Genomic DNA, 19923 nt, shown 5'->3' with positions numbered 1-19923 from the left:
GAATTAATTAATCATTACAAAAAAACATATTCGGTGAATCGTCCTGTATACACTATACATATGCATTACATACTATTATATTAGTATGTAATAATGTTGCTATATATTTATATTTTTATCGAATTACAATATATGTATAATATATATAAAGGGAAACGAAAAAATTGAGTTATAGCGTACCTATTATATCTCTATACCTTCCGTATTATAATAAACATTCTACGCTGCATATTACTACCTTATGCATGTGGAATTCTGATATTTCGTTGTGCATCTACCTGTTCATACGTAGTTTTCTATTTGAATAAAAAATGTTTCAATTCTAGAACTACACTTAGTGTGTAGGTATATATATATATATATATATTGTATATTTATATTCTGTACATACTCGCTGTACACTGCCCGAGAGAAAATCAATGCAAATAAAAATCGTCGTTTTCATCACACAACAATAATATTGTAATTTAAAATATAATATATTTAATATAATAAAAATACCGACTGTGTACCTTTAGTATATTTACACTTTTCTACGATGTAATTTACTCCTCGGATGACTTTATTTAATATAATATATTATATCATACAATACACGCGTAACCAGGTTATCTATAGAATGTTGATCGGAAAAAGTTATTAAAAAAAAGATAAAGCCCGCAGACAATATTATAACAATAATATGTTAGTAGGTAGACTGTAGACATATCACCTATATATTATATTATAATTTATAGGTATTTCTATATACTTATGAATCGATTTATACATTATTTTTGGTATTTTAGCACATATTTAAAATAACATTTAGTATATTGTACAATAATATAACATAACGAATAAGTATAATACGTTTATATCGGCATACATGCTGGTTAACCAAAATTCATGAATTTAATATTGAAATTCTGATTTTTGGAAATTTTGAATATACTCGAGGCTATATTTTCAAATTGTTGAAATTTTTTTTACTTAAGGATTGTACTGTGGTGATATAAACTTAATCTTTCAATTAAGACCCCTCTCCTCTTTTTACTGCATGTTATTTTTTTGAAAATATTGATATACGTTATTCAAAATTCAGCGATCCGTTTCTCGGTTATTAAAATATTCATATAAATTTAGAATAATAGTTCTTAAAAATGATTTAAAAAACTTTAAGTAGAAATAATACTGGATCAAGTTTTTCAAGTTATTAATGTTGTTAGATTAATATTAATCACTAAAAATATCAAATGAACAAAACATCATATTATCTTCTAACCCCTTATTATGGGCCTACAATTATTCTTGGTAGGTAGAAGGTACACAAAGTTAAAATACACTAAAAAACTATTAGTTAGAATTTTGAATCTGATCTCTACGTCAACATTATCAAGAAAAATTTTCCCAAATAATAAATTTACCGTATAAAAGGGTTTTTATTTTAAAAACAGGAATTACTCAATTGCAAAAAAAGAAAAAATATATGTAGTGTGTGTATGTTTTTTCTGACAGTCCATTTGCTTCAAATTTACCTCCATAAATATTCTACAATAACGACTTGGTGTAATACATAATATTTACATGACATACTACGTACGACATGCGTTATAAGTAGGGCTGGGATTTTAATGCCCTCAAAAACCCCGAAAAATGTCCAAAAAAAATGCTTTTATGACCTAAAAACTCTAAATAATGCCCTAAAAAAGGGCAATATCTACAATTTTTTTTATTTTTAATAATTTTAGTATAAATTACAATAAAAAGTTACTCAAACCTACTTATATAATCTGTTATATTTATTTAAAAACCATGTTGGTATTTATTATGTAAATTGTATTAACCTTGAACTTAAAACAGATGTTAATAGAACTCCACTGGGCACTTCTCAAGTAGATATACTTCCAAAAAAAAAACTCAAAAAATTGAAAATATGATCTTTAAGTAGGTAGGTCTAATTAAAAACTCTAAAAATCAGATTTTGAATAGTTGTATTTTTGTAGAAAAAACGGATGTGCATGCTTAGCGAATCACTCTATGTATCATATAAAATGAAATTTCCGTAAACTAATATCGAGATCGTTAATGTAAACATTAATAATAATATAAAACCAAATGTTAGTAATATTTTATCAAGAGGGGAGAAATATTTCAAATATTATATCTTCTGTGTAATAAGAAAAATATATTGCCTTATGTGATATAGCTGTTGCAGGTGCTATAAATACTTACATTTTAGTATTTTACTGTGCAAATAATTAATTGTAAAATATCTTCTGTTTGCTCACAGAATCAGTTATACATTCGAAATCCGAATGGACCTTATAACCATATATATTATTACGGCGAACTGCAGAAAGACACGCACGGGCACACTTTTATCATATATTATAGGTAGGTAAGTGCATATATGGTATGTGTATATGGTCACTTGGACAAGAAATAATACGCTCTCGGTCCAGTTGTATATTATTCGGTACCTACCAACAAAATAAACTATACGAGTATAAACGCACTTATTATGTTACGAATTCTCTCTAAATCGTAATCGTATCGTAAAATTTTTAACGCGCGGCTTGCATGAAAAATATCAAATTAATAATTATACACGATACCTACCTTGTTGGCCAACAGGCATGTGTTGTCACTTTCATGCTTAAATTCAGCCACTAGCTTTAACCACTTCCAACCATGTGATAACCAATCTCATCCATAGCCAGCAGCAGTGCCTATATATAAGGCCGCATGATGAGGTTCAACCCTTAACGGGCTGCTTAACAATGAAGTAACTTAATAATTGACTTAGTCTTATAAATTGTATTTTTCAATTTGTTTTCGATTGTCTGATTAATATAGTATATGTAAGTGACTTAACTTTCGTTGTAATGTATTACTTTATGTCGTATTTCATTATTTGTCAATATACACTTACATTACTTATTTAGTAGTAAACGACACTGTGACTTCAAACAAAAGTTACAAGACAACTGTACTGATTTTAACGGTTTTATACCAACTAGGTGTCATCAACCTCCAACCCAGAGAGCCATTTCTTTGTTCGAATTCTATAGAAACACACATTCCAAGCATAGTATCCATTTTTGATTATTTTAGTTTTAGTTTTTTCATTAAAATAATAGGTGGCCCGCTACCCATAAAAATTATTACTATTACAATTATTATTTATTTACAAAATATTAATGAAAATATATAATTTTACAATTTGTTTTTTGATAAAGTGACTCCTTATTTGAATTATTGTATACAAGATAGAATAGTTACACCTTATACGTGCAGCTATTATAAAATTATATTTATATTATATTTATTATTATTATAAAATGTTTAAAATATTTAGACTTGTTTTGAGTTGTTTATGGACATAAGAAATTTTCAGTTTTTTAGTTTTTTTTCTATAAAAATATCAATAATTGCAATTTGTTCAATCAAATAGCTTGACAATTTAATACAAGACTACTGAAATATTGCTACAATAGTGATTGAAAAATATAAAAATAAATAAGAATAATTTTTATCCACTACCCACTTGTAGCCTACTCTACATATAGGCAAAATAAATGTCATTCACTTTCCCACTTTTAACTTGTAAGATTGTAGAACATGACATTTCTCATCATACACATCACAATATAGTGAAAATCTTTCCCTCAACCTGAGAATGCTTTCTTATCATCCAAGGGAGGTGTACAAATTCATCAACTTTTAAAAACAACTATATTGGAATCTATTATTTCTATTAAAATTAAACCAATAACCAACATAAATTTGATGACGTATAATAGGTATCCTTTATCAAACATACTCTAATCTTATTGTAGTGAGGAGGAGAACGTGACTTCGTGTAATAGTATGCGACACAAAAAGCTGAAAACCGTTGGTTTAAAATATTAATCTCAGAAAATTATTTTTTCAATGATTTGTAATTTATTCGGATTAGATTTAGTGGGAGTTTGTAATTTTCACCAAATTAAAGATATGTAATTTGCACCACTGCAGGTAGCCAAAAATAGTGTTTGTAATTTGCACCAAAATAAGGGTATGTAATTTGCACCACCCTCAGGTAGTCGAAAATAGAATTTGTAATTTGTACCAAAATGATTATTTATTTGTTCGATTATGGAATATTCGATTTTGAAATATTCGGTATCTTCGTAGATGTCGAGAATAGATTGATACGAATGACAATAATAATTTTAATAATAATAATACGATTTAATAACATATAATTTCTTTAATTTGCCAACTTTTTTTTATACTCGTAATTATACAATTTTATATAAACTTAGTACTTACATTAATATATGCATAAACTCATCTATTGTATAAATAAAAACTAAGCTAAATTTATATTATAGGATATAAAGAATTATAAGTTTGTACTATCGAAATACTATCGAAAAAATAATCGATTTTAATTTTGGTGCAAATTACAAACGCATTTAAAAAAAATGGTGCAAATTACACATGTTGTAAATATTTTGGGTCAATTTTGGTGCAAATTGACTACAGCCGATTTAGTTACTACACCCCATAAAATTATGCCTTAAGTAAGGATTTAATTTATTTAACCATGTTTTGATTCATTATTGTTATAGAATAATAGAGCTAAGTTTTTTTAATGAACAAATGCCGAAGACCTCAGATTTAAAATATAAAGTGTCACTATTGTACGCATAATATGGTTTTAATACCTACTCTACCAGAAGCAACGCTAGTACGCTACGGTTAATCATGTAACGTACAATTTTGAAAATCGCCAGCATCGTATTCATAATAAATATTAAATGTAATAATTTATAATATACAATACTATACACAACATAATTTAATATAATTTATAGTGTTATTATAAACGATAATTATTATTTATTATTATTACTTATTTATTAATGCTTAATGGTTCTTATAGTCATTGAAGCTTGTGTAAAATATATAAGACTGTTAGTTATTGCGTAAAATAATGGTGTAAGTACCTATTACAAAGTTCATCAATTACTATTTTACGCATACATAATATTATAGTATTTAAATTATCTAGACAAAATCTGATCAAAAATCATAATTATTTACGCGTACAAAGCAGCATATTGGGAGAGACATTATTTATTATTTAAAAAACTATTAACATTTTTAAAATACCTTTTTTAGATAATTTTAGGGGTCTTAAACATAATTTTTCTACAAAAATTATATATTCTTAAGATTATCAATTTTAAATATTTTAGTTTTTTTGATGGCAAATACATTTTTAATTTCTTATTTCAAAACAGAATATACCTTGGAGTACTTCAATATGATGTGAAAATCGAATTTTGGACAAATATATTTAACTTTTTATAAGAACTTAAAGTGTTAGTTCTGGTAAACGGAGTTGAGTGGTATAGCCGGTAGAGGTACATAGGTAGGTAGGTACCACGTAAAATATTAGTCCACTATCCCACTAGTCTATACTTCAAAAACTTATACCTACGTTTTAATTATAATAAATTACTTTCCCAAGATGTAATTACCATAGACCGAAATAGTCTAAATAATATTCTGCTCCAGATTATGCAATTAAAAATGTATTCAAAACACAGGGGCGTCATTTGGGGGGGGGGGGCATTTGCCCGACCCTAGATTTTAAAGTAGCCAAATGGGCCGGTGGCCGGGTCTAAGCGGGCCGGGTTTTCTATAATAATCAATATAATCTTAAATCTACTGACTATTCTAGAATAATATACTACATAATATAAAAATACCTAGAAATGTGTGCGGGTATATCATAATAATATATAAATTAATACGTTATTATTATTATTATTCTATTCTATGGAACTATATTCGTTATCTCAACGGTAAAGTAAGTTTAAAAACCACGATTAAAGATCAGCTATATCGACGTGGTGGACCGTGGTAACCAGTATAATGTAATGTAACTATGACAGAGATATGACTGATAAATGTAAATGTTCGTTAACAATAACAATTTTTAAAATTACCAACGATTGTTGAATATTTTAGTCTTTAATTCCTTTGTTTTTATTATTTGCTCATGCTTATTGCTTTTTTAAATTTAAGTATTATAATTTTTTTATGTTATAATTCAAATAAGGTATACTTAGTGAAACAATGCCACAGTTGTGGTACTTTAATGCATATTTTATTGGGAAACTATTATTAATATTATACAAATATTATTAATTATTTGGTTTTCAGAGTAAACTACCTACATTTAAGATTATAATAATATGTTGATGTGAGTTAAGATTAGGTATTTATGTTTTAATAATTAGTATGTTAACAAAAGCGGCTACAGTTTGTGTTATATAAATTATAAAGTATAAAAATAATAATAAAAATAAAAATTGGGCTAACTAGCGAGCGGAGCGAACGCCTTTTTTTTATATATAATTTATTAAAAGTGTTAAAGTTATAGGGCCAGTCATTATTATGCCTTACCTATCAAATATTGAAATGACGCCCCTGTCAAAACATAAAAACCGATGAATAAATTATGATGATGAAAGATATAGGTAATTTTGTTTATAACACAATAAAATTTTTGTTTCGTAACGACTTGAAAACTATGCAAAAAGAATATTAAAAAAAAAAAAAAGTTATTATAGTGTTTTAGTGCACAATTTTAGTGTCGTCACGTCCAATATAATAACACTTGCAGGTTATACACTATCACGTTGCTCTTTATTCAAATGCTTATCTATTCATAAGTTGGGACAGTGGAGTCAATTCAGGTTGATGAGGCCTAAGCAGGCGATCAGCACGGGGCGTGATTGTCCGGATAGCCAAGTCTAACAGTATTATTACAATACTAGGAGATATTCTGACGTTGAAAACGAAATACAATATTTAGACGGGACTGTCGTCCTCTCAGTGCTCGTTTATCTGCAAATGGCGGCGGTAAAGAACGTTAGCCCTGCAGCGTCAAGTGAGACAAGTGTTCAGAGATCCTGAAAGCTGTCTTCTGTTTATGTCGGTGAGTTGACAACCACGAGTGCACTCTTATAGTCACTGATGACGAGATTTGATTTCAAGTAGAACGTCGATGAATAGGGAACCGTGCTTTAAGTTAATTAGATTCGACGATAATGAGTTTAATACTTTTAAAATATATTCCATTTTATATCATCGTATTTATTTTTTTGTTTTCAAATATAACTAGATAAACCGTTTTTTCGTAACTATTATTATTATAATTTTTGTTTTTGTTAATTTGAGTATATTATTCACCAATATGACGTGGGCAATTTGTGATAAAGGTCCAACCATCATAAACGACCGCACTCGATCTAACTTTCAGGGTTAAGTATTTCCCGTACCTACCGTGTGAATTATTTCACGGGTGGATCGCGTAACGACTTGTAAACAATGTTGTGTGGTTCTCGGAAAGCACTTTTGGGAGTAGTTAAATTATCTTAAAAGTTTCACATGGGATGTATCGATTGAAAAGTAAATGCATATAATATGTGGAACTTTAGAAAGTATATTTTCATTATTGGCGCTAGTAAAAACCGCGGTCACGCCGTATTTGTGTAGATAAGGCTACCTACGTACAGCATATATCTATTATCGCCCGCTCTTGGAACTTATTTATTTTACCCATAGATTGAGGAATTTTAATGAGAAGTCGACCGTAGTGTACCGAAAGTATTATAACTATACCCAACTACTTTAAGTCGACAACTGTACATTATTTGCATACATGCAATCGCTGTGCATTTGAAAAATTTCTTAGAGCTTAAAATTTTTAGAACGTATGCAAGCTCGCAGTCGTATTTATAAATTTAAATATTACATTTTATTGTAACATTGTAGAAATGTAGAAAGACTAAGTTTAGCAAATTATGTGAATGTAATATACATAGATATAGTACATACCTATTAATAATTACCTATAATAATAATGCATGAACTCTTTATGTCATTCTAGAAATCAAAAATATAACGTTGTGAACATAATACAAGCACAAAAAACACGTTATAATAATATATAAATGGAAAAACAAAGAATTTAAAAATAATTTCATGTTGTTGGAAAGTTTATGTAAGTTTTATCGTTATCGTGAATTTGATCAAATATGTCTGAATAAAAAATAAGAATATTAACCCTATATAAACATAACTTGATGAGTGATGACTCTATAGTGTCACTATAGGTAATACAAATGTTACAAACGTAATTTATTTTACAGTTAATTTTCGTATAAGCATAATCAAAATTTATGTCATCATTGCGTTGACTTGTGACACAATCGAAAGAGGTAGACTGCTAGTGCGGAATCAGACACCCACTCCCAACCCATCCATACCCGTAAATTATAATCATTTTTTTTAAAACGTGTTTTATTACTTTTATTTGCAAAAAACAAAAAAAAAATGTCCAGATAAAGGTAATTAAAGATAGGATGAATAATATTTATAGGTAATATCTAGATAATATTATGTACTATCATAATGTATTTAAATTATGATTAAGACTGTAAATTACTAAAACACCTGATAAATGTAGATATTTCTGTAATAGTGACCAAATTGTATGATGTGTCATAAATTGTGACTCACTCATATATATATGATATATTTGTTTAATATTACAATAGTATAAAACAATATTAGGTAAGTGTATTAAAAATAAACTATACTGTTCACTTATTTTATAAAGTATTTTTTTAAACTGAATAAATAAGTACAGCTTCACAACTGTTCACTGATCGATACCAAGCTTCTATAAAATGACTTGACTACATTTTTAGGTTGAAACGTACCTATCAAAATTTCAAAACATCCAGTATAAAATGCATTATATATAAATATACCTACCTATATATCATAATAGTAGTAGGTATACTTATACATTATAATTCATAAATATGAAATTCTATCATTTGTAAAATATTATTAATTAAGTATAGGCGTGCACACATATCGTGTTGAATAATTATAATAATACAAAATGAAAATAACAATAACCTAGAAAGGCCAAATACACAAAACTATTATCAAAATTCAGAGAGTGCAAAATAAAAGTTTTTCAAAATTTAATTCAGTAGTAAATTATTCATAATTTATGCTATAAGGAAGCTATATGTTTTAGAGCAGTTAGCTAAAAATAATGAATTTCACTACAATAATGTGTAGCAACCTTACTGTAGTTATTATGATATTTAACAACTCAACAAATGTATAAGATAATTCGTATTAATTACAAAAAAAAATAAAAATTCAGTTAGATACCAATTTAATGTAATACACAACCAAGCTCAAACAATTCTAGTTGCGCCACTGACACTTTAAATATCAGCTACATAATATATACCTACCTACATAATATTATAATTTATAATATTATATTGACATACCAGCTATTACATTAAACCCAATAAATTTAATATTTTGACAACCTACGACAGCCGTGGCACAATACAATTTGCATACGACCCACACCCACATCCAAGAACAGGAATGGGTATGTGAGTGACCGCCGTCGCGAGGGACACGACGCCGGGACGAGGCCGTTTGCTGCAAGTTTATAAATAAAAATAATAATTTTGCGGCGCAGGTGATTTAACTGATTTTACATGCGGTGAACCGATAAAAATATAATAACATCGGGAACCTGGAGTAAGACGAGAAACCTATTAATATTGAACTCTTTCTACTTTGTACCTAACCTAACCAAAAATAAGGGTAATTATTTATTATATTTTTTATCATCATAATTTTGTTTTTTTTTATACTCTTTTAAATGAAGATGGCTACAGATTTTTAATTTCATAATCCAAAAGAGAACATAATTTGATGTAGATACATATTTTGATTTAAAAGGACCCAATTTTGGGAAAATATTGTATTACTTATAACTTATAAGTATTTAAACAATTGAACTTATTGAATAGTTGATACCCGTGTATGGTGGGTCAATATTTAGAGGGTACTGCGCCTGATGCAGTATACCACTCCACTCCGTATATCTTAACTTGAAACATTACACCTCTTGATCTACTCATCAACATGTTGATTTTTATAAAATACCTATCTAAATACCAATTCATAGAAATATTCTGATTTGGAATAAGGAATTGAAAATGCATGTTGTTGTTATACAAGTAAATTATAAAATTATATTATTTTGGAAAAGCTATGCAATTTGTAACGGCTTTTAAAATAATGAGTGTTGAATTAAATGTATCATACGGTAAATGGTATAAAGTTTAATAATACTACGTATTTATTTTAAGTCCGCGGTAGGTCCAGAGTAGCCGAGTGGGTGACTCCGTGTATAGAACAATCTTTGACGGTGGGTAAACTAGCCGAGTGCCGAGTATAGTAAGGCTTTCTCAACTTGATAACGCAATATGATGTAGAAAAGAGGACGACGCCGCCAGGACGACGAACGGAAGATTAAAACGTAAGGACATATCTTGTCCTCGATAGGATGACCATTGACTAGTGCGTGGTAATTAAGACCTTAGAACGAGGCAGAACTCCGATTAGAGAAGTCGATACTCGACAATAACGGCACGTGATACCAATTAGGTACCATTACCATTGTCCATTTACCAGCTGCGATTGGCAGTTTATACACGAATAACATCTGCGATTGTTTTTCGTTAGCGTCGTCAAACGATGAAGTGCAATCAACCACATCGATTCTCGTTACATTATTATATTCTGCTTAATGTTTAAACTTTAAATCATAATGTTATGATAAATTATTAGAGTAATACAGTACCTACCTACTTATACGCACAAAGTAATTACACGATGATATTATATCATATTTTTATATGCAGAAGAATCATAAAAATATACAACAATTAAATAAAAATTTTGAAAAAATAGATTTATGTGAAAAAATGTACTCAGTTAAATCGTCTGTTTTGTAATAATTGATTATAAAAATATTTTGACAGTGTCCTACTTCAACGATGTAAAGCAAATGATTTCTTAGTGAAACGCTTGATATGCTTTTGAACAAGTGAGTTCACTTTTTGTGTAATAAACAATACAATTACTATTTGTTTACCAAAAAAAAAGGTAGATTTGTAATTTGTAATCGATACATTTTTTTATCATTTTAATTTTCTACTAGATAAAATATTAATTAACACCTTTATTAAGTTTAAAAAAAAATTATTTTATTGTATTTAATGAGTAATAATTATTAAACTTGTCGAAATATAAAAAAATATTCAATATTCATCGAATAAGTGAAAAAAAATGTCATAAGCCATTCAAATTTTAAACTACCACGATTCGTTAAGGTTTCTGACAATAATCTAGATTTCTAAAAGACAAATAAAAGTAGGTACAAATGGTATAATAATATATTTCATAAAAACAGAATTTTAATATTATTTTGATTTTTGACAAGATTGATTTGATTGACAAGGAACAAGGAACCCGATAGAAAAATCCAATAATGAATAATTGTTTTAATCGTTAATAAAATATATAGGTATCTATTCACACAAATTTGTATGGTTTTCAAAGATATAATATTTAAATCTTTATTAGGTATTTAAAAAAGGTAAATTACAAGTTAAATGTGAATTTAAATGATAATAATTCATGCGCGAGTAATTATATAAAAATAAAAACACCGATTGGATTTTTTACTGAACTTTTATTGTTGGATATAACGTTGGAATTTTTTAGCCGGGCTTTTAGGTAGAATACTGAATAATTATGGACTGTAATACACTTAATTTTTCTGGGCAGGTATAATCATTATTCATTGATATAATTATTGTATAGCATTATATGTGTATTATTTACATATTTTTTTTTTTTTTTTTTTTTTTATTAAAAGAAAATATATACAATCTGTATAAACAATACAATAAGTAATATGGTTGATTAATATACAAAACTGGACGGCTTGATGGAAGATGGAAGGAGTGTCCAAACGACACTACTTCAATCTAGAATTTACATATTATACGAGTATATCGTATTATTTTGTTGTCTTACATCCGTAGAAATTTTTCTAGGGAGGAGGGCAGAGATAATTTAAAAAAAGTGTAATAAGTAATAATATTCAAAAATTGTTGGAAAAAACTTATCCTAATTTTACAAATCGGAATGAACAAAAGTAGGTAACCAATTTATAAGTGATTGTGACGACCACCATTTCGGGAACGAATAACGATATTCATCAATAATATCGTCAATCGTCATCAACTCAAAATAATTAGGTAGTAGGTACCTTGTCTAGTCTCTAGTCTAGTCTACCTGCCTATTTAAAACACTGTTTGTCATTCAATCAAGTTTGATCGACTTGAGTACCTACTTGACTATGGTCGTTGTCAAAACAACATTATTGTTCTACTAGAAATGTGTAAGAGACAAAATGTTAACCTGAATTGTTGAAGTTTTATTCCGGCCCCCGGGATAATATTTTTTCCGAAAACCCGGGACGTACCTATGGCAACCCTAAAGTAGGTAATCTCTAATGGTGGGTGGTGGGTAGTTATTACGATGAAACTGTGCATGGTAACACGATACTCCGTTAGGTACCCACAGAATAGTTAAGAAATATAATATTCGTCTACATCTTCACCGTGTGGTTATTGGTTGAAGTATTAATGATGTCATCAACAACACTTACAGTCTCTTCCTGTAGTGAAATCGTTTAACCTAAATAACATAAATATTTATCACATTTTTAATTTGGCCAATTACAAAATAATATTTTGATGTTTTAAACACGAAGACAGTACCTATACTGTAAATACAAAATAATATTTAACCTGTAAACCACATTAACATTGACAACAATCGTGACTAATGTGTTACGTGATATTCGTTTATCAGTCATCATTGTTTGTGTCAATCAGCGGCGGTCGGTCGGACCACGGAGACACGGAGCTGCAGCCGCCACGTTTTACAATCACCCACCTATCCCACACCTGCCGCTTTTACGTGTGACGTCGCGACAGTCCGTAAACCCACGGGCACTCGTTTCTTCCCGGTACAAATTAATGTCACGATTTTATTAAATAGCTAAAATACTATAATCGTAACCGTGGATTTGAAACCGTTTCGGTTTATAGTCACGTCTTGCACATAAACATTTGGGTTTTGGGACACGACGACGTACTAACAACGTTGTGTTATTAATATACCGCGGATACCGCCAGCAATAATATTATACTATACTTTGATATCGCGCGTTATCACCTCCCGAGACTGATACAAAAACATCGACGACAACGTCACTGATATTATTATTATTATTAGTGTTGTTGTTAAATAACAATACTATTATCGTCGTTTTGGCGCTGGCACGATCGCCGATCAGAGTGATCAGACCTCCGCCGCCGTCGTCGCCGTCAATCCGCAGGGTCGTCTGTCCTACTGGGCAGCCCTTTGCGCGCGCACGTGTGTATTTGCGTGTGCGCGCTTGTACTAGCCGCCGCCGCCGCCGCCGCCGCTGCTTACTCGACGTGCTCCTCTCGGCGCTCGCCGTCACACTCGGACACCGAACGTTGACGTTCGGACGTGCACGTAATACTCCGACGCCACCGTCGCCGCCGTTGCGTCCCTCTTCCGACGGGGTCCGTTGATCGACGTTATACTGTCCGGTTGCTGCCGCCGACGCTCATTGCCGTCCGTGCGCGCGAGGTCCTCGTCGTTCCACTCGCGCACTTTTAGCACTGATGGCCGTGCGCGCCCCAACCAAAAATGTGAGTACACCTACAATATTATAATAGTACTGATATTCAGCCCTTTTATCGTCGGTCTCTGAGTTCCTTGATTATACCTATTATAACATTGTCTGCCATCTCTAAACCTGATGATCTTTTTGGTGTCTAACCGTAGTACACACAGCGTTTCATTCTTCGGTTGGTTAATTTCCAATACCTGTCTCCGTCACCGTTTGTAGATAAATTCCTCATTTTTTTTTTCTTGGTTTGACATTATCCGATCAGGTTCTATTCCTTTATCTAAAGATCCTCAATATTTTGTTTTATCAATATTCCTTCAGGTGAAAAGTACCTAGCTGAAAGTAAGTTAGGAATTAGTAAAATAAGTAAAAATAGTAGTTTGGAATATTTTAACCGTACCATATGTCTTACAATCGTCAATGGTCTACCTACTTATTATAGGTACAATTATTATATTATTCCCTGATACCTATATTTATGTTAAATTCCTTGACACATAAATATTATATCTATATTATGACATTGTTATACATGCAAATTAAAATGTATTATATTATTATAGATAGCTAGTTTTTACAAGGTAAAAGTTTTTTCATTTTTGTATTTAAAACAATTATTTTTTAAAAGAATCTTTAAATACTTTAAAATTATTATATTATTATAGGGGATCATAATAACTTGTTTTTAATGTTTTATTACTTATTTATTTTAAACTAATACACTTTAAAGTTATATAAGTATTTTAATCAAGCATAACATTTTTTTATGTTCAGGACTGTAGTTGCGAGCAGACTAGCTTACATTTACATGCTGAAATCGAAAATCTAAAACAAAAACTCTTAGAAAGAGAAAATCACATTGTAAACATGGAGACTAATTTTCTCTGTGAAGCTGAAAAGTTTCCTCATGGCGAGTACGCTGCATTAACAGATGAAATATTAATATGGCAAGACAAATATTCTAGGTAATCACTTAATAATTTTTATTTAATGAAACATGGATAATTAATCAAAACATATTATTATAATACATTTTTATAAGGACCAATTTTATTTTTCATACCATCTATTTTAAATAACACATTATATCATATGCACAGATAAATTATGAACACTACATTACCTAAAATATAGGTATATGTATTGTTAAGTATAACAATATAAATAACAACTGTTAATGAAAGTTTTAAAAATAGCCATGTCAGTTGATAATATTACATTTTAAATGGTTATTCTTAACAATTAACTATGATATAACAATATATTTTGAAAATAAAATATTTTTCATTTAGATTATTAGAATCACATAAGAGAGTTCAACGTGTTAATCAAAGTCTTGAAGATAAATTATTATTACTTGTTGATAAAACTGAATCAGAAAAGAATTTATTAAATTCAGAAATCACAATTATATCTCAAAAACTGGTTGACCAACAATTTCAAGTGAATCAATTGAATGATGAAAATGTAAGTTATAATTAGAATATCATTAGAAAATTATTTAATATTCTTAATAAATCAAGTTATAAATTAAATATTTTTACTAAATTCTTGATACTGACAAGATTTTATATACAAACTACTTATACAAATTAACCAAAGGCAGCAAATCTATACTATTTAAAATAATTTCTTTAAGTAAGAATCACTCTCAGAATTAGACTTAATGAAATAATTAGTAAATTAGAATTATTTGTTTTCTTGTGAACCAACTGACTGTAAAAGTTACTTGGACAACTAAGATTATTAGAATAATTATATCAATAGGTAATTTTTTTAATTTTTTTTTTTTAAGAAGGTATTATTTAATTCTTAATATTATTTTAGATACGTTATATTATGTTATGACATTATTATAAATCCACTAATATCTATTTATTATTAATAATTTTACAAAATATTATTAATTTTCTGCATTGATTTGTTACAGGAAAGGTATAAACATGATCTTAATATTGCTATTCAATTACTTCAGTGCAAACCATCTCATTTTGTTTCTCAAAAATATGATAATGTAAGTAAATTTTAATTTTAATAGTCATTTAAATATGACAAGTATATTAATAATTGAATTTATCTATTATATATTTAATAATAAGTACAATTTTAATGTGAATAATTAATGAGTTTTATCATCAACAATATTTTACTATACTTATTCAATCTATTTTACTTCTTAATCCAGTGGTTCTCAACTTCTTTTTTATAACAACATTCTAACAAAGTCTCAATAAATAGTGACACTCAATGACTCAATATCAATTAATGGTTTTTGAAAAAAAAAAAATGGTTATAAATGAAGGTTGATTATTATTTATATCTTCCTTGCTACCATTTTATTAAAACATAAATATAAATTTAACAGTTTTAGGTAGATATTTCAATAAGAAAAAAAATGTATTTTAAGGTAGTTAATGAAGAAAACAAATGAGTAACCATACTAACCATATTTCTTCTATATCATGAGCAAATGGTAGATAAACTTACATGCATCATATGTTTATTTACATTCCTAAATATTTTAAGCTATGTAATTTACTAGTTTAAAATCTATATTATATTGTTGAAACATTGTCAGTATCAGTTTGCTTATCTGTTGTTTTTACCAGTTAACTGTCATGACACCGTAATAATGTATTAAAATTTTTATTATGTTTACAGCTGCCAAGTGAATTGCAATCCAAAGTTCGAAATTATATTTTTAGCAAACAACGAAGATTGTCAGACGGAAATGGCAACATAGCACAGAAATCTGAAGGAAAAACTATAAAAGTACCAATTACTACATTTCCTCCAACAGCAATGGTGTATTCATTGAGTAATGGTAATTTTTAAAATAATTTTTGTTTTTCATTAAGGTATAATGAGTGTTAGTTTTTCTTTTTTTTTAAATATTAGTACCGTTTCCAAAATGATAAATTATTGAAATACAAGATGTTTGGTTCAAGAAAAATAGTTAAACATGTTTTAATGTGAGCTATCTTATTGCTAATTGAGATAATTGATCATGTTTATACATACCTTATACTGGTTTAACTTAAATAGTTAAATTATGTTAATAATTGTAATGCATTCTTGAATAAATAATTTAAACTATTCAAGTATATATATTATAAATTATACAATTTTAAATTATCTTTGAGTTCATTATGTTTAATTAATTCAAAAAAACAAAAAAAAGATTGAATGGAAATATGTTTAAAATCATTCACATGTTTTTTTTAACTAATAAAAAAATATCCTGAACAAGTGCATCGGAGGTTACAAAATTTCTCGGTATGTTACCAAAAATATTTCATATATATATATCCTGGTCACCACTTATGCGTATGTCCTGTTGGTTATTGTATCTGTCTGGATTAATCATAATAGAACAATAGAATAGCACAATACCTATATGTAAGATTTGTTCATTTCATGTATGTATAACCGATTGCACTATCTATTCTAAACACAATATTCAACACTAATTAGCTGTAACAATTAATATAAACATACATTCAAACATGCACATTAATTTCTTTTAGAATTAAAACAAAATATATTATCATTATTATTATTATTTAGATAAAGATCTCAAGTCATCAAGAGATAGCGAAGAAGGGTCATCACAACCTGTAAACAATGTTTCAGCATCAATCCTAGCAAAAGTCTTAGAAGAAAGATTCAAAGAGAGGTTAACTCAACGACACTGTTCTACTTGTTCATGTGCTAACAAAACTGGTGACCCTAATACAAACCAACAAGAATGTCATTCACCTCAAGCAGATTCCTCTGATAAGCAAATGCGCACACTCACAAAATATAGTAAACGACCAATGACAACCAAAAGTTCAGAATCTCTAGTATCAGAACCAGAATTGTCATCATATTTTGAAAACTCTGTATCTTTAACTGATTCCTCTGATAATGGACTGAAATTATCAGCTCGTTCTAGATTGTGTTCAGTACGCTTACAAGAAGGCAGTAATAATATATTGTTAGATAACGCTGCGACACCATATACAGGTCCTATTCTTTATAAAAGTCGTTCTTCTAGCGGTGAGTATGATGAACCTTTGGTACACGCACAAAAATTGGTAGACCGTAACATCCATGCAAACGAACACACACGTATAATGATATCAGACGAAGAAATTATTTAAAATTTAAACAATTTTTAAGAATATAAATGTGTGTGATTTGTTTAAAAGTTATACAATTGGTAAGAATATGAATTTGTGTGATTTGCTTAAAAGTTTTACAATTGGTAAAAATATGAGTATGCGATTTGTTTGACAATAATTAGGTGGTTGATAAAATTAAATATATATTAAGCGAAGTATAAATAATATTAAATACATTGTTTTATTATGTCAACTTTACTATTTATCATTGTTAAGCGTGAAAAATCTTCATTATGATATTTCTATGACAATTTAAATTTCATGATACTATATAAAAATTGAAAATATCATCTTTTAGTATTTTTAAAAATTCTAAATATTAGAATTTGAATAATTTCATTAATAAAAAATGAGAATGAAGACATTTGGCAAAACACTATATTAAAACCAAAATTTTTTCTGTAATTTTATAGTATTCATCCAACAGATACTTTAGCGTAGTATGCATCAAGCAAGTACTGAAGTACATGCATGATAGCAACCTGTCTACAATTTACTCAATTGAATACACTGCCACTCTGGCCTAAGTGAGAGAATATCGAAATGATAAGATTACGGGGGCTTAATATAACGCAGTCACGGATTCAAATCCTGTACTGTGCATATTTTTTTCCATTTAATTCTCAACATCTCTCCCAAAACCAGCCAAAGCATTTAAGGCCGTGTCAACTTTGACCTATAAATTATTTTTTACCTTAATATCATATTTCACGCTAAATGATGATGATAGTGTGATGTATAAAATGATATAATTTTTATAATCAAAATCAGACCACATATTATTTTAACTCACGTCATCTAAGGTTTTTTGCCAATTTATGTCATCTAGAAAAAAATATAAAGTAATTTATACAACATTATATTTTTAATCAATTTTATCAACCTATATAACAACTACTATAATTCTGGAAAATTGATTTACAGGTACTGACCAGACTGCATTATCGTATTTTAAAATATTGGTTTGATTATACTATAGATAATAATAAAACCAAAAATTACTATTTTATTTATTTAGAAGATAATATATTATAATATGTAATACAATTTTTATAAATGACATTAAAGTGATTCATTTACAAAGTTTAAGACAAATAGTGTTGTATTTATTTCTTTCTTATGGTTTAAGTATAATACTTAAGACAAGATGTGTTAAAAAAAAATTTTTAGTTACCTAAATTCTTAAAAAACATTTTTTGTTTACATTTGTTTTTATTGTTTTAATTTATACAGCTATGGCATCATTGTTATTATTTGTATTATTATTATTATTTGTTTTTATTTTTTTCATTACATAGTTTATACTTTTGTTAATTTTATGTTTGTGTAATATTTACCTAAATAATATGTTTACCTTTCTAATATATACCACAATATTCAAATTAACACCATTTCAATTGATCCAAAAATATTCATAAATTTTGTTTTGAGCACATTGGTTTAACTGTTATTTCGATGTTGATTTTATGTATTTTAACAAAAAACGATACCAACTGAATGAAAAAGAAAAAAATGTTAATAATACATCAATCTTTACTACTTACCCCTTGTATTGTTTTCATCTACTACCTAAATAAGACATTTGATATTAACTTAACGCAATATTTATGCAGGCTATGATCTATTTAATTCTGAGTGAATCAAATTTAATAAATTCTAAAATTTAGAACTTGAATAGTAGAATACATAGTTTATACAGTTAGATAAACTAATGCTGATGCAAAACGAAGTTAGAAAATATGTTCTTCGAAATCAAGATAAATTTAGTAGTATATTTTTCGTTTCTAGGTACTATTATTATACTGGTGGCTATATATCAGACCTATGATAAGTTAAATTAATTGAGGACTTAACAATATGTATACTAGGGTAAAAACAAAAAAAGCTTCAAGTTACTACTTGGTTACTACTCGGTTGTAATATTATGTATCAGTACCTTGCTATTTGGAGGATGTCAGCATAATATTTGTTTCTCTAAAATTTTTGCACAATATGGATAGGTACAATGCTTTCACATCAAATCGTTTTTTTTTTTTTTCAACAACTAGAGTATCCATTATAAAGATTATGGAGAAATATGAAGTT

At 28.3% G+C, this 19923-nt stretch overlaps 1 protein-coding gene across 1 annotated transcript; it reads left to right on the top strand.

Annotated features, from left to right (window-relative positions):
* The first annotated feature begins 13248 nt into the window (after window positions 1-13248).
* LOC107168372 (uncharacterized) lies at window positions 13249-19152 on the top strand. The gene is made up of 6 exons (XM_015517758.2): window positions 13249-13691; window positions 14447-14637; window positions 14965-15139; window positions 15603-15686; window positions 16334-16496; window positions 17240-19152. The coding sequence occupies exons 1-6, from the start codon at window positions 13665-13667 to the stop codon at window positions 17815-17817; spliced, it is 1218 nt and encodes a 405-aa protein (XP_015373244.1). The 5' UTR covers window positions 13249-13664; the 3' UTR covers window positions 17818-19152.
* Window positions 19153-19923: the final 771 nt, after the last annotated feature.

Source organism: Diuraphis noxia, unplaced genomic scaffold, assembly GCF_037042655.1.
Source record: "Diuraphis noxia isolate RWA-SAM2 unplaced genomic scaffold, SU_Dnox_SAM2 contig0001, whole genome shotgun sequence".
Classification (NCBI taxonomy): domain Eukaryota; kingdom Metazoa; phylum Arthropoda; class Insecta; order Hemiptera; family Aphididae; genus Diuraphis; species Diuraphis noxia.
This window is presented reverse-complemented; position numbering and strand designations above follow the sequence as displayed.